The 15642-nt window shown below is 32.5% G+C and overlaps 1 protein-coding gene across 13 annotated transcripts in view; it reads left to right on the top strand.

Moving 5' to 3' along the window:
• The window catches only part of LOC107622554 (calcium-transporting ATPase 8, plasma membrane-type), a 29828-nt gene extending 14189 nt beyond the window's left edge, over positions 1 to 15639 (top strand). For 6 of the 13 annotated variants that reach the window (XM_021114209.1, XM_021114215.1, XM_021114208.1 and 3 more), the window contains 17 exons: positions 51 to 188; positions 292 to 357; positions 3048 to 3146; positions 4599 to 4709; positions 5143 to 5313; positions 9260 to 9319; positions 9591 to 9755; positions 9856 to 9972; positions 10561 to 10659; positions 11268 to 11405; positions 11503 to 11603; positions 12336 to 12398; positions 12894 to 12939; positions 13142 to 13273; positions 14963 to 15070; positions 15173 to 15264; positions 15357 to 15639. In XM_021114209.1, coding sequence (XP_020969868.1) covers positions 51 to 188; positions 292 to 357; positions 3048 to 3146; positions 4599 to 4709; positions 5143 to 5313; positions 9260 to 9319; positions 9591 to 9755; positions 9856 to 9972; positions 10561 to 10659; positions 11268 to 11405; positions 11503 to 11603; positions 12336 to 12398; positions 12894 to 12939; positions 13142 to 13273; positions 14963 to 15070; positions 15173 to 15264; positions 15357 to 15627 — 1977 coding nt within the window. In that variant the 3' untranslated portion in view covers positions 15628 to 15639. Of the gene's footprint in view, positions 1 to 50; positions 189 to 291; positions 358 to 3047; positions 3147 to 4598; positions 4710 to 5142; positions 5314 to 9259; positions 9320 to 9590; positions 9756 to 9855; positions 9973 to 10560; positions 10660 to 11267; positions 11406 to 11502; positions 11604 to 11911; positions 12179 to 12335; positions 12487 to 12893; positions 12946 to 13141; positions 13274 to 14962; positions 15071 to 15172; positions 15265 to 15356 lie in introns of those variants that run through there. The other 7 variants (XM_021114211.1, XM_021114212.1, XR_001616230.2 and 4 more) reach the window with 7 other exon arrangements.

Below are 15642 nucleotides of genomic sequence, written 5' to 3'. Positions count from 1 at the left end.
ATGAAAATCTTTATAAAAAAAAAATATTCTATTACCTAACTTTTTAATAGATGATTGTGGTTGAGGCATATGCTGGTGGTAGAAAAATTGATCCTCCTAGCAACGGGTTAAGAATCTCTCCCAAGCTCCAATCGTTGCTCATTGAAGGTGTTGCACAAAACACTAATGGCAATGTTTACTTACCTGAGGTATGCTTGAATTATTTAACATTTTGTTCTGCCCCCTTGCATATGGGTAAAAGTAGATGGGGTTTAACGTAAAATTCATTTTGAATAATTTTATTCTTAATAGGGTTGCACTGGTATTGAGATTTCTGGATCACCAACAGAAAAGGCAATTTTACATTGGGGAGTACAGGTCTATTCTTATTTCCTAAAGTTCATCTTTACGTTGAATGTTTTATTTTTTGTTGGGGAATTTCTTTGGTGAAGAGTAAAGTTGGGTGAAGAGTAAAGTTCATCTTCACCATCGTGTATTACCCTTTTTGTTGGAAACTGATGTGCTTGCAAATACTCGTAAATGTTACTCAAGTAAGTAGGTATAGAAGGTTTAAGAACGTATGAGAATATTGCCGTAGGTATATTTATTTAGGAAACGAGTTCTTTATAAATGTTGAAATATGAGAAGAGATATTATTGCTAGATAATAGTAGTTAAGCAGGTACTCTACGTTTATTACTCTCCTCTCTTTATATGTTTGTTCATCTCTCTTGTAACACAACAATTCACGCAAATCAGTTATAATCTTTTTTTCTTTTGGCTAATTATTCTATTATTTCCATTAAGTAACCATAAATCTTAACAATAACTTAATAGGTTTATATATAGAATAAGTTGAGAAATAACTACGGCAATAACTTGCAACTAATAGGGTACAAATATATCAATATTATTTTCTTTGTTTCATGCAATCTTTCAAGCTAGAGCATATAACAACAATAATGCTTCAAGATTATGAAAAAAATATGTTAAGTATAATGTTCTCATGGATATTTCATAAAAGCATCTGCTAGTTAATAATTCAAATTAGTAGATTATCAAAAAATAATTTATTAGAACAACTTCTTCATGAATATAACACTCGCATCTGTTGATAATGATTGAGATGAGAAACTTGCCTATCTTCATTACCTATAATGATTGCATAGCCTAAATAAGCCAACAGGCACATTTATTAGGAGCGATATGATGGTTAGATGGTCATCCTACAAGCTTGAATAATACTGCTAAACTTTCCCACAAAACAAATTATTTAAGTCCATTAGAATAAGTATGTTGTATTGTGCTAAGTAATCAAAACTTCCCTTAAGCAAAAATTCCATGTTATGAAGCCAAGCACAGAATGCCATTGAGCACACCATCAAGCATAGCATATAAAGAAGTTACTTAGCGTACAAGCAAGCAATTTCGTTTTGGTATTAAAACTGATTTAACAGATTCAGTTAGTTCCATAACATGCAAGCTGTATTGGGCTTATAACTAACTCTTAGTATATATGCTGCATATGTAACACTGAAAAGTAACAATTGAGGTTTCAACTTACAATCAATATTCATCACAGATTTCATCTCTTGCTTTCTCTCCTCACCTTCTACTTCTTCCTTTCTTACGTCAAGAACTTACTCTTCTTCAAACTCAAATACCATGTAAACCTCGTATAGTTCATGTAAAATGCATGTATAATATCAAGGCCATGATGGAAGGCAACAATAGAAAGACAATGAAAAATTGAAACTTTTGGCCTTAGGGAGAAAGTATTAGAATATATAGTTATTAAGACTACAAATTTGTGTATATTCTTTAGCAACCAAACGAGTCTTAAGATAATCAATTTGACCATGGGGTCAAATATTAATAGCATATTCCCAAGAAGTCCAATAGTTGAAAAATGGTTTATTTCCATCCTGGATGATCAGGTGCCCCATGAACGTTTCTAGACATGAAAATGGATGATAGTGGTAGTTCAAAATAGGTGTCAAGAAGTTTGTACTTTGTAGTAAAGCTATTTGGAGGAGAAGGACATGCATGATACTCTTAGATTTCCTTGGTAGTGAAAGACAACATTTTGAGTGATACCCTAATTTGAGTGGTAATTTCCATCCCAAGGGAAAAAAGAAAAGTGCTTTAGTTTCCCAAGTTCTTTGTATTTCAAATTCAGTTGCTAGTGTCTCCTTTAGCAGTTGTTTCTCAATTGAGCTATCACCCGATATAGTAATTGATGTCATCAACATACACAAAAGTATAATAAGTTTTCTTCCAAGTCTATGTTTGAATACGAATGTATGGAACTTGTTTTGTTTTGACACATGAAAATGTGATATCCAGTTGTGGCTTAACTATAGACAAACTTGAGCATGTTAAATTGTGTATTCACACTATATAATGTTTTTCACACTAGATTTAATTTTTTGGTTGTGTTTTCGATAGTTTAAGAAAATAGGAAAAAAACTTAGCCGTTAATAAGCAGCATCTATCACTTATAGATGTTCAGTTTTGTATGTACATAGGAGAATTGATCAGTTTCTAGTTGAAAGGCCTTAGGAATGAATAGAACTGGTGATTTTGTTGATGTTAAATTTGGATGATGATTAGAATGCCTTCACGGTTTGGGAATATCCTAATCAACAGGTATTTGAACACAACAGCAATGCAATATTTAATTAGTAGGTTGTACGGTAAATATTGAGAAAGTGACGAACACCAAGAGGTTATCTCAGAGTTGGAATTTCAGCCTAGGAGAAAAGCTTGGTCTTTCTAGCCTATGATGAAGTATAGCAAAATAAAGGCAGTATCGAAGTTGCCATGATGCCTTAAGGAAGGTTTAAAAGAACTTTAGATGAAGCATATGAAAGTAATTTACATTTGTTTTTTTCTTTTAATTTATTTAGAACTCAATAAACTAGCAATTTGTATGTGCATTCTTGCACACACCCAAAAAAAAAAGGTTCATGCAAGGCAATTAATCCAATAACTTATATTTTAAAAGTTGCCAGAGAATCATTATATAAATTTTTGTTAATGTTCTTATTTCTTAAACGCAAATATTAGATTGGGATGGATTTCGAGGCTGCCAGATCAGAGTCTTCAATTATTCACATGTTTCCTTTCAATGCAGAGAAAAAACGTGGCGGAGTTGCAATACAGAAGGTATGTTCTCATTGATATTTTAATTCCGTTATATAGATATTTTGTTGTTAAATGGCAATGCATTATTATATAATTCATTCCTATACTGTGTATATATGGATTTGAGATTGTAATTAAGTACTCTTATTTTAACATCTCTTAGTATGTATTGTCCATATTGTTTTACTCCCAGCAGAACTTAAACGTAACTCCATAACATATTAATAACGGGAAACTCAACATTAAATTAATCATCTTTTTCTCCATTTTATGTCACGTTATAAGATAGTTATTTTTCTTTGTACTTTTTAGGACTTGTTTGGGTAGCATTCTAGAAAAAGATCTTTTATAAAAGTAAAAGTGATTTTATGTTTGGATATCTCATGTAAAAAGATCTTTTTATTTATCAATTATATTTGGGTAAAATAAGATAAAAGTACTTTTTTATTCATTTATTATGGGAAAAACATTTTTTTTAAAGAAAAAAGATCTTTTAAAAAAAGATGTAAATTGTAACTTCTCAAAAAAGATGTTTTTTTTTTTTTTTTTTTTTCTGGTGCTTTTACTTTTACTATTAAAAATTTACCAAACACACTAAAAATTAAAAAAAAAATCTTTTTTTTATCGATTTAATGGCACTCAAACAAGCACTTAGTCTTTAATTTGTGAAAGTATATGGCTTTTGAGTCTGTTTAGGTAACAATCTTCTCTTTTATGAAGTGTTTGAGACATGAACCAATTATCAGAAAGAAATGTTATGAAATGATCTATCATGCACGCTGATTAATATGTTAATGGGTATCATTATGCTAGTATCATGTAATGATGTATTTTCACTTATGATATATAATGAGTATAATTAGATTTAGCCAAATGAATAAAAAAAGAATTAGATAATAGATACTAAAAAAATAATAGTATAAATAGAGATAAGTATTGATGTAATGAGTATAATTGGGTTGGGTTTAATTATTAGAGATAGAATTAGATAATAGATATTAGGTTTAATTATTTTTTCAGTTTTTATGGTTTTACCAAATTTATAAATTAAGTTCCTATATTTTAAAACCTTTCAACTGAGTCCCTACACCGTTTTTAATTTTGTAATTAGGTCCTTTTCGTGTAAAACACATTAGAGTTAAAGGAATCTCCAAATTAAAAGTACTCACAATTAAGGACCTAATTAGATCTTTGGCCACATATTTTTGAGAATGAATATTCTGTTAGCTTAACGTTTTTTACACTAAAAGGATCTGATTATAAAATTAAAAACAGTGTAAGGACTCAATTGAAAGTTTTAAAAGTATAGGGACTTAATTACAAATTTAGTAAAACTATAGGGGCTAGCAAAGTAATTAAACCTAGATATTATCAAAAATAGTATAAAGAAAAAAAGTATTGTAATACTAAGGGTGAATATGTGATTTGTAGAATGTCTCAAGACATCTCTACTAATCTTATTCTTATTTATAGGCTGACCATGAAATCCACATACATTGGAAAGGTGCTGCTGAGATAATTCTTGCTCGTTGTACATGGTACTTGGATACAAATGACCATTTGATGGAGATGAATGAAGAGAAGGTATGCCAAAGTTGTTACATATAAGATCATTGGTATAAAAGGTATGATATTATAATACCATTAAATCATAGTGTATATGTTTTATATGCATTGCTAGGGATTGGGAAACTTGCAATGAATGTTATACAAGCAATAGGAAAGTAATTCTATGTAGTATTCAAGGTTAAAAATTTGAGAGAGAAAAAATTGATGAGTTATTCATATAAGAAAGGAGTTGAATGTTTATTTATCTATCTCGACACTCTTTTTCAGTAGAAATAATCTTAGCCAAATGTATAATCTTCTCCCATATCCAATGGATATAATTCAGCAAATTGATTTCTGAAGCAAAACAGACAATAGTGTGGATTATTCGAATAACTCAACCATTAACAACTCATTTGATTAATATAGAGAAAGTCACCATAGTGATTTCTTTTTTTCTGTTTTGTAGATGGCATTTTTCAATCAAATTATTGAAGACATGGCTGCTAAAAGTCTTCGTTGTGTTGCTATTGCATATCGACCATGGAAAAAGGAGGACATTCCAGTCAATGAAGAACAATGGGCTCACTCGTCTATACTAGAAGATGATCTTATTTTGCTTGCTATTGTTGGTATAAAGGTATGTATGTGCTCCAATCACTTATATGCCATTGTAATGTTCGTTCAATTGTTTATCTTTAAATATGATTTTCTCATGGTTTTGCTTCTATTTAATTTCAAATTGTACCTTCAAAAATTTTGGAAATTTGATTCTATTTAATCTATGATTGATTTAACTAAATTAGGATAATTATATTCTATCTCTGTGTTAATGATAATAATAATTAAAATTAAAATTTTTATGAATTGATCCTAATTATTATATTTCTTATACTTTACAACTAATTATAATTAATTTTATGGACATATAAGTGAAAATATAGGATATTACGTACGCTAATTGAGATTTAAAAATCCTAGTTGATTTGTATGTAATTGTTTTAATGATTTAAGAGATATGAGATAATCGGTTTAAGTTATTAGTTTTACAAAATTGCTATGTGCACGTCAAAATCAGCCACCATGTATTTGTGTATAAATACATGTTTAGTTTAACTAATTTTTAATGTGTATGTTGTATTTCAATGTGTATTTTACATTGGTGGCTAATTTTGAGATGCCCCGTATGGTTGTTAATTTTTAAATTATTATCTAAATCTGATAGGAAATTTAGTATCACGAGTAATTTAAGTTGCTTTAGAGCAGTCCCGATTAACTATACATAACTCGTACAAATACGACGACTTAAGCATAATTTCTGAGATTGCTCGAAATTACTACAAAAAGCCCTTGAACGTAAGAGCATTGGCAACCTTATTTTTTACTCCAGAATTATGTTTAACAACAAAAATTGAAGTGTTTGAATGTATTATATTATAAAATGTACAGGGAATCAGCCTCTTTATAGAGGAATTACAGAAATAGAAATAACTAGAAAATAGGAAAGAAGGAAAAAATACTAGCCTAAAATAAAGGAAAGATTTCTAATCATAAAATCCCTAAAATTAAGCTAAACCCAAAAAGGAAAAGATTTATAAAATTTTCTCTACCCATATTGCTTCACATATTCCATGAGCCACTGCTCTAAACTCAGCTTCTGCACTACTTCGTGCCACAACATTCTGTTTTTTACTCCTCCAACTAACCAGGTTTCCGCCAACAAAAGTACAATACCCAGATGTTGACCTTCTATCCATGACATTCCCAGCCCAATCTGCATCTGTATAAGCTTCTACTTGAAGATGTCCATGCTTTTTATAGAGTAACCCTTTCCCAGGCGACCCTTTCAAGTACCTTAGGATTCTAAAGACAGCATCCATGTGTTCTTGACCAGGTGAATGCATAAACTGGCTTACCATGCTCACAGCAAAGGCTATATCCGGACGTGTATGAGATAAATAGATTAGCCTCCCTACCAACCGCTGATATCTCCCTTTGTCCATTACATTTTCTGGTTCAGCTGGCTTCAATTTTAAGTTAGGCTCTATAGGTGTTTCAGCAGCTTTACAACCAAGTAATCCCGTCTCTTTTAAAAGATCTAGGATGTACTTTCGTTGGTTCATAAAAATGTCTTCCTTAGACCTTGCAAATTCAATTCCAAGGAAGTATTTTAATGAGCCAAGTTCTTTGATTTCAAATGCTTTGGCAAGCTTCTCCTTCAAGTCTTTTAGCTCCAAAAAATCATCACCTGTCAGAATAATGTCATCCACATATACAATTAAGATGGCAGTTTTATTAGCTGCTGAATGCTTATAGAAAAGTGTATGGTCAGCTTGGCTTTGAGTATAACCAAGTCCCTTCACCACCATTCCAAGTCGTTCAAACCAAGCTCTTGGGGATTGTTTCAATCCATAGAGAGATTTCTTTAATTTGCACACTTTATTCCTCCCTAGTTCAGCTTCAAATCCAGGTGGAAGTTTCATGAACACCTCTTCCTCTAGTTCCCCATTCAGGAAAGCATTCTTTATATCCAATTGGTGTAAAGGCCAATTGTAATTCGCAGCAAGAGATAAGAGAATCCGCACAGAACTGAGTTTGGCAACTGGAGCAAAAGTCTCTCGATAGTCTACTCCATAGGTTTGTGTATATCCCCTAGCTACTAACCTAGCCTTATACCTCTCTATGCTTCCATCAGCATTGCATTTGATGGTAAAAACCCACCTGCAGCCAACCAATTTTGTATTCTGTGGCAGATCTACAATCTCCCAAGTTTCATTTTTCTTGAGTGCATGCCACTCTTCCATTACTGCTAATTTCCAGTTGGTATCATCTAGTGCTTCCTCTATGTTCCTAGGCTCAAACAGATTTGTAATTTTAGAAGTAAAAGCTCGATGTTTTTGAGAGAGATTTTGGTAAGAGACATAATTGGAAATAGGATGGTTGGTGCTGGTTTTAAGTACCTTTTTGGTGCAGGTTCTGGTTTCTTTCCTAAGGGCTATTGGCAAATTATTATTAGAAGTGACAATTTCAGATTTACCTGGAAGTTCCTGAAGTACTACAGTTGGGCCGTCTTCCGGGTTTTCAAATTGGGTTGGTACAGAGATGATGGGCTGGTCTCTAGTCTTCTTGGGATATTTCCGAACATAACACCGAAGCTCCTTTTCTTGTGGTATTTCTTTTCCTGTTTGGATTCCAACTAATTCTGGCACAATTTCAGAATTGGTTTTCACATCTTGTTTTGCAATTGTTTTAGAATTTACTTGATTAGTGAAAGTTGTATCCTCAATATGTAAGATAGGAGTAGGTAAAGGTTCATGCAAAAAATTTTCTTCCCTTAGACTCTCCCCTTGAAGAGAATTTTTTTGAAAAAAGGTTTCATGTTCCAAAAAAGTAACATGCCTTATGAGCTGCTCAACCTGTTCCTTACTCAATGATGATTTTTCAGCCTCATGAACAGTTGGGGTAGAGCGTATTTTGAGACCAGGTTTGCTGCCTTTAAGGTGTGCTGGTTTTCCATGAATCTTCCAGCAGGTTTCTCGGGTGTGACGAGGTTTATTGCAGTGGTCCAAATTTAAATTGTTGAAGAAATTCAAGCAATTTAGCATATATATCTAGGATTATTTGACTTCTTTTAATGATCAAAATAAACTCATGCCGAAGCAAATAATATTGCCAAAATCCTAACAAGTGCATAAAATTCCTTATCATAAAGTAGAATATAAGTAGAATACTTTTGTTAATTTCACTAAAAAAGCAACTTGATGACTATCTTAGCTCAGAACATTGTCATTTTGCCACTACCTAATCCTGAGGAATCACAAGAGACTTCAAAAATTTTAGAGGAAAAGAAAGTTTCAAAACCGGTGCTTCGGATATTCGATTTTTAATATTTTCAAAAGCTTTAGCAATCGGAGAAAGGAGAAAGAGGAGACACGATAGAAATAAAGCCTTTAATGAATGTCCGATAAAAAGAAGTTGAATCCTCGAGATGTATTAAGAGACATGGTCTCAAAAGATAAGTGAGGTTAATGTTCTGAAATTAAATTCTAAAGTATACAACCCTAGCTTATATAAAACCTTCAAATTATAAGCCCTTCTTAGACTTTCTGATGTGGGAGTTCTAGGTTATATAGTTTTAGGTTTAAAAAACATAAATTATGTTGGATGTTGGACTTCTAAATAAAATGTATAAGTAATAGGAAATACACATAAAACTTAAGAAACTATACATGTAATGCATCATATAGTTAGTACTTAGGAAGCTATCGGGAATAGTTATTTCATCTATAAAAAATGTTAGGGGGCCAACATTTTTTATTAATATTAGTCAATACTTTGGGCTAATACTTTATTTTTATATTAATAGAGTATAGAGTTTAGAATTTACTAATTTGCTCTTTAATGTTTAGAGTTTGTCAAATATTGACGAAAAATGATAAATTTTGTTGGTCATCTATTTAGCCTATTTGACAAATAACTCGTACAAACGTTATGTGTACAGACTTAACAAAGAATTTAACCAATCAATTATTGTAGTTTGATAGCATTTGTTTCAATCCTTAATCATATTTGTGTTTGAAATGCAGGATCCTTGTCGACCTGGAATAAAAACTACAGTGCAGCTTTGCCAAAATGCTGGGGTTAAGGTATTGCATACCTTACAATTTGGAACATGTTTGGTGTATGTTAAGATACTAAATTTTATTTAACATTTCCATTCAGCTGTAAATGTTTAGTTATCATTTTCTAGTTAAAATGATGTTATAAGGCAAAAGATCCGCACATGGTGACAAGAAGTTGCGCTTGTCCTGTGGACTTCTTTTTTATTTCCAATGTAATCCTTTTTGTTTTCTCTCCCCTTCATATTCTTTTTTGGTTTATCTTTTATTTATTCACTTATTTTAAAATTAATTGTAGGTGATAATGTTCACTGGTGACAACATCAATACTGCCAAAGCAATTGCTTTGGAATGTGGAATACTATCTTCCTTTGATAATGCTATAGAACCATGTGTCATTGAGGGAAGAGAATTCCGTGCCTTAACAGATGAACAAAGAGAAGAGATAGCTGAAAAAATAGTTGTAATGATTTAGCTATGACAAACCTTGTTCTTTTTCTTTTCATAGCGATGTATTTCTCTTGGGTAATGACTTTTCGTGGTAATATGATATGCTGCACTAGGTTATGGGACGTTCAAGTCCTAATGACAAGTTATTACTTGTGGAAGCGCTCAGAAAGAGGGGACATATTGTTGCTGTAATTGGGGATGGAACAAATGATGCTCCGGCACTATATAAGGTGTGAATGGTATAGCATGTTTCTTTGTGTTTGCACTTGTATTCGTAGTTAAATCAGACTTGTCCTTTCTCTTTCATGAGTCATAGTCTGCTTAACATGATAAAGATAAGATGCTAGATTCAGAATAATAGTAATGCTAAGATAAAGAGTAAATACCCCTTCCGGCCACTTACAATTTGCTCGAAGGACAAAGTGTCCCTCCACAATTCGAAAATCCCTAATCAGTTCCTAACCATCCAAGTAATTAGTCTAAGCGGCCCCTGTTATTGGTCTAAGCGACCCCTAACACATCAGCAGGTCATGCTTTATAGGGCTGCTTAAATTTAGAGATGTTTCACTACCACTTTATTTTGTATTTTGTGCTTTGAGTTTATGTTAGAATAATAGATCTTGTGATTATGTTTTAGTCTTCCAGTGAATGAAATCTCTGCTTCCTGTACCTCTATGTTAATCAATGAGAGAAAATTCTGTTGGGTTATTTCTTTGTGTGTAAGCTACTATCATGATAATTTATAGATATTTAATTTGAAGATATCAAACTAGTCTTTACCTTGTATTTGTTTTATTTATATACCATGTGGAACATAGGCCGATGTAGGTCTTGCAATGGGTATACAGGGCTCACAAATTGCAAAAGAAAGCTCTGATATCATACTTATGGATGACAACTTTGCTTCAATTTTGAAGGTTAGGCATGCTTGCTTATTTATCTAACTTTTTATTTCGCAGAATTTTGTTTTCAATGAATTACACATATTTATCATTTACTTCTTGAAAGGCTATTTGTGGACTTAGTAGATGTGAATCTAGGTAATATTTTTCAATAGAAAACAATTGATTAAATCCCTATAATGGTCCCTCGTTTCATAGCTTTAGCCAATTTGGTTCTTGAGATCCCAATTGCACTGTTATGGTTCTCAAGATTGAGCTTTGGGCACCGCAGTGGTCCCTCGACCCCTTTCCAGCACTGACTCAGTGATGAGCTAGCACTGTCAGTGCCGGAAAGGGGTCAAGGAACCATTATGGTGCCCAGGAGCTCAATCTCAAGTATCACAATAGTGCAATTGAGATCTCAGGGACCAAATTAGTGAAAGTCGTGAATTTGAAGAACCACTACAGGGATTTAGTCCAAACCGATTAGTTGGAGGTTTATATTAAACACTAGTATAAGGAAGGAGCATTGTATAGTTTTCAATTATTTACGTAAGCTAACAAAGAATTGATATTTAGAGCATAACTGATAAACAAATTTTGCGTAACTGATAAACAAATTTTGAATTGTTTTTATTATGTAGGTTGTGAAATGGGGTCGATGTATATATGCTAACCTACGGAAATTTATCCAATTTAATCTTACAATAAGTGTGACAGCTCTTCTTATAAATGTTGTTACTACACTCTCTTCTGGTGATATCCCACTAAATGCTGTGCAGGTTTGCTGCAGTTTTACTATGACTTTTTCTTTTTTTGGGTTGGACTATCAATTTATTATGCCAATATCTTTATACATCTTGTTGCTTCTCTCTAAAGCTTCTGTGGGTAAATCTTATCATGGATACTCTAGGAGCACTAGCATTGGCAACTGAACAACCAACGAATCTCCTGATGAATCTACCTCCAGTAGGCCGAAGGTTAGAAATTTCATTTTTCTGATTGTCTTTTTTCTTATGACAATGACATCTGTGGTATTCTAGTTGTTGATATTATATATTATAGTTCCTTCATGCATCAATTAGGATCAGTTAAGGTCCATTAGAATCAATTAGGAATAATTAGTTTCTTCCTTATTAGACATTGTAATGACGAAGAATGATTATATATACACAGATAGATACAGAGAGATATATAGTGACTGATTTAATGATTGATTTTTGGTTAAATTTTTACTTCAATAATGTATATAAAAAACGCAAACTAAGACTCAAGCATTCACATACAGACATACTGATCGCTTCTTGTACATAAGAGCCTAGGGTTCTTAGTCATCTACTATCAAAATCATTGGCCGCTGTATCAATTGGATATCAAGAATGCCTTTCTTCATGGAGACCTTGATGAGAAAGTATACATGGAGCAATCACCTATTCACCTGGGTTTGTTGCTCATAAGGAGTCAGGACTGGTTTGCAAGTTGAAACGCTCTCTTTCTGAGCTAAAATAATCCCTTGAGCGGTTAAACAAAGTCAGCTGTGTTGTTCCAGGATTGGGTATGAAAGAAGTGAATATGATCACTCCATGTTTTATCAACACAACTTATATGGGCAATGCATATATTTGGTTGTTTATGTAGATGATATAGTCATAACTGGTAATAATCATGAAAGCATAACTCAGTTGAAGAAACATCTATTTCATCACTTTCAGACTAAGGATTTTGGAAAATTCAAATACTTCCTTGGTATTAAGGTGGCTCAACCTAAAAAGTGGGTACGATGAATCGCAAACCTATTAACAGCTCAATGGATCCTAGTAGAAAATTATTGCCTGATCAAGGAGAATATTATATTGATAAGGGGTATTACTCTAAAAATAATAATCTATTTGCAACTCCCTCCTAAGAAAGCAGTTTTAAGACATGGAACTAATGGCTTTATTTGATGTATATAATTGCTCATTTTTACTTCTCTAAAGTGCATAAGATAGTAAAGTACAAAAATGAAGATGTAAGCAACATTTGATGATTTAGTTGTTCTTATACACAATTGAAGTTATAAATCTAATGATTCTGAACTCCTTACATTTGTACTTGTCTATCTTGTAAACTTTAAGGCAGCTAAATCATCATTTGTGTTTGCATTTACCTTTTTCATTATGAAGAATGGGCTGATTTCATTTGGGGCTATAAGAAAAGAAGTATAACATATAATATCTGTGTGCTTGGATGGTCAACATGGAACTGATAATAACTTGTATCCTTTTCAGAGAACCGTTAATCTCAAATACTATGTGGAGGAACATATTGATACAGGTAAATTTTATTTTGCATTTTGATAGCTGTCATGACATTTTATGCTAGTAGGATTATTTAGCCATTTATTTACCTATAGCCAATCAACTTAAGGAAATTTGAAACCACAATCTCTTGTTTATCTGTTACATGTTACTTGCAATTCTTCTATACTATTTTATATTTTCTTATTTAATTGATAATTATGAGTATGGCTCTTCAGGTAGTATATCAGGTGTCTGTCTTGCTCGCTCTAAACTTTCAAGGTAGCATTCCGGGTTTCACACATGATGCAACTGATCATGGGATTAAATTGAAGAAAACATTGATCTTCGATGCATTTGTACTATGTCAGGTAAGTACTCGTCTTCAGTAATCTATCTATTTATGATATATTACAAAAGATATCAAAGTCCTCTTATAATGAGCTAATGACACCTAAATTTGCTATAACTTTTATATGACAACACTAATCTATTCTCTAACAATATAGAGAATAACACCTATCTAAGTAATCACATTTATAATAACGTAGAAAATAAGATTTATATAACCAAACCTTGCATATATATCATAATTTTTCACATTAATTTCTCGAATCTTACACTAAGTACTGCCTTAAAAGATTTCATTATCATAATTCATTAGATTTATGCATCAAAAGGTTCTAAGTGTTCATTTTGTTAAATCTAATATGAAGAAGATATTATAAAGGATGTTAATTCTATATATCTAATATTCTAATATTCTAGGCCTTATTTTTGCTTTTGCTTCATGTACTTTGATCTCTAATCAATTCTCTTATTATTCTTATATAGCAACTAATCATAATTCAAATGGCTGGCATTTCATACTCATACTAAAGTTTATATAATGACAAAGAAATTTGAAACTAGTTCCCATTGCTATTGAGTACTCATCAATCTGAAAGGCCTATTGGCCAGAGTATAAGGCTGTCAAAATGGGTCAAACTCATTGGGTCAGTCCGTTTACCCGTTTAAACGGATGGATTTTTGTCTCTAGAATTAGGTCTGTCTATATGTCGGGTTAAATAGGCCAGCTCACAGGCTAAATGGGCTGCCATTTAATTTTTTTGCATTTCTAAAAAAAAATAGAACTTTTTTTTGTTAATATTCTCCATGATCTGACCCGAAAATCTGACTCACCAACTAAAAAATTGTTCGTACAAGGTTTTTGACAAAAAAGTGGCCTCTTTTGCTAAAAGTATTTTTCAAAAAATAAAAATAAAAGTAAATAGGCAGCCCTATTTAGTCTCTCGAGCTCTGAAAAATTATGGCCTATGAACAAAGCATGCTTAAACGGGCTAAACCCGTATAACCCGTAGGCAGAGGCGTGTCGGGCCTGAATGGGCCAGCCCTACATAGTATGCTCAATTTCTAAAGAAAGTGGAAAACAACACCTTAAAAGCTAGCTGTTAATGAGAAAGAACCACACTCTTTAAATACAACATTAAACATCCTATAATACTCGATTTTGGACACCCCATGCCCATATTATCCAAATCCCTAACACATGACCATTAGCCTGGTAGTAGTTGCATTGTCTGGTTGATTTTGCCCCAGAGTTGCGCTGTTGAGACGTCAACAGGGCGTAGGCAGTGATCCGGCTATCTTTGACATGGTGCTGATCAATCGGACTCTCGTAGCTTGAATTATGGTTCGATTAGTGAGAAGAGGCCTGGATTTATCAATTTTGGCTCCTTATGATAGATCCTGGTATCCTGCTTTATATATGTGCATTATAGTTTAAGTGATCCTCATATAAATTTAACTCATATAACAAAGTAGAAATCTAATATTTAATCAATTATGCAATTAGAGGAACAAAGCATAAAATTAGTGAAATTGAACGGTAAATACAGAAGAATTGACATAATGCAACTAAGCAAGCACATAAATATCATGAATAATTCTGCTCCTTAGCTTCTAGCAAGGAGTTAGCACTTAATCATCATGATCACATTCTACCAGATTTCTTGCTACTCCGTCTTTAATTCTTAAGAATTCTATTTTCAAAAGTGCAGATCTTCAATGAATTTAATGCAAGGAAGCTAGATGAATTCAACATATTTAAAGGAGTCACGAGAAACTACCTCTTTATGGGAATAATAGGCTTGACAGTTGTGCTTCAGGTTAGCGCTCTTTGAACTTTTCTCTAGATTTTGGCTTCTTTTTTCTGTTTGAGAACATTTTAAGAAAACAATAAAATCGCTATTTTTTTTTTGTTCTTCCAGTTTATCATCGTTGAATTCCTCGGAAAATTCACTTCCACAGTCAGGCTTAATTGGAAGCAGTGGTTCATCTGTGTCATTATTGGCTTTATTAGGTAAGAAAATCATTGGCATTTGAACGCTAAGATAATCTTTGAATGCTATAATAGATTAGGAATATATAATAGATTTTTCTCCACGTTTTCAGTTGGCCTCTTGGTTGTTTTGGGAAATTGATACCAGTGCCACACACTCCCATCAATAATAAATTTAGAAGAATTCTTCATGGAAGAACTCAAATGCAAAGTGGTCAGAGTACAACAGGAGAAAGACCGTACTCAAAACTAGTTATATGTTGCTATTTGATTGTAAATTTATTTTCAAGATTTCAACGTCGAAGAACATCAACGCACCAGGTTCTATACTGTAGTGCAGTCACATGTTTTGTTTATTATCAAGATTTTCAAATCAACCGTTAATAGAGTCCGATACTC

This window comes from Arachis ipaensis, chromosome B10 (assembly GCF_000816755.2).
Source record: "Arachis ipaensis cultivar K30076 chromosome B10, Araip1.1, whole genome shotgun sequence".
In the NCBI taxonomy this organism is placed as follows: domain Eukaryota; kingdom Viridiplantae; phylum Streptophyta; class Magnoliopsida; order Fabales; family Fabaceae; genus Arachis; species Arachis ipaensis.
Note: the sequence above shows the minus strand (reverse complement) of the source record. Positions and strands in the feature narration are given on the sequence as shown.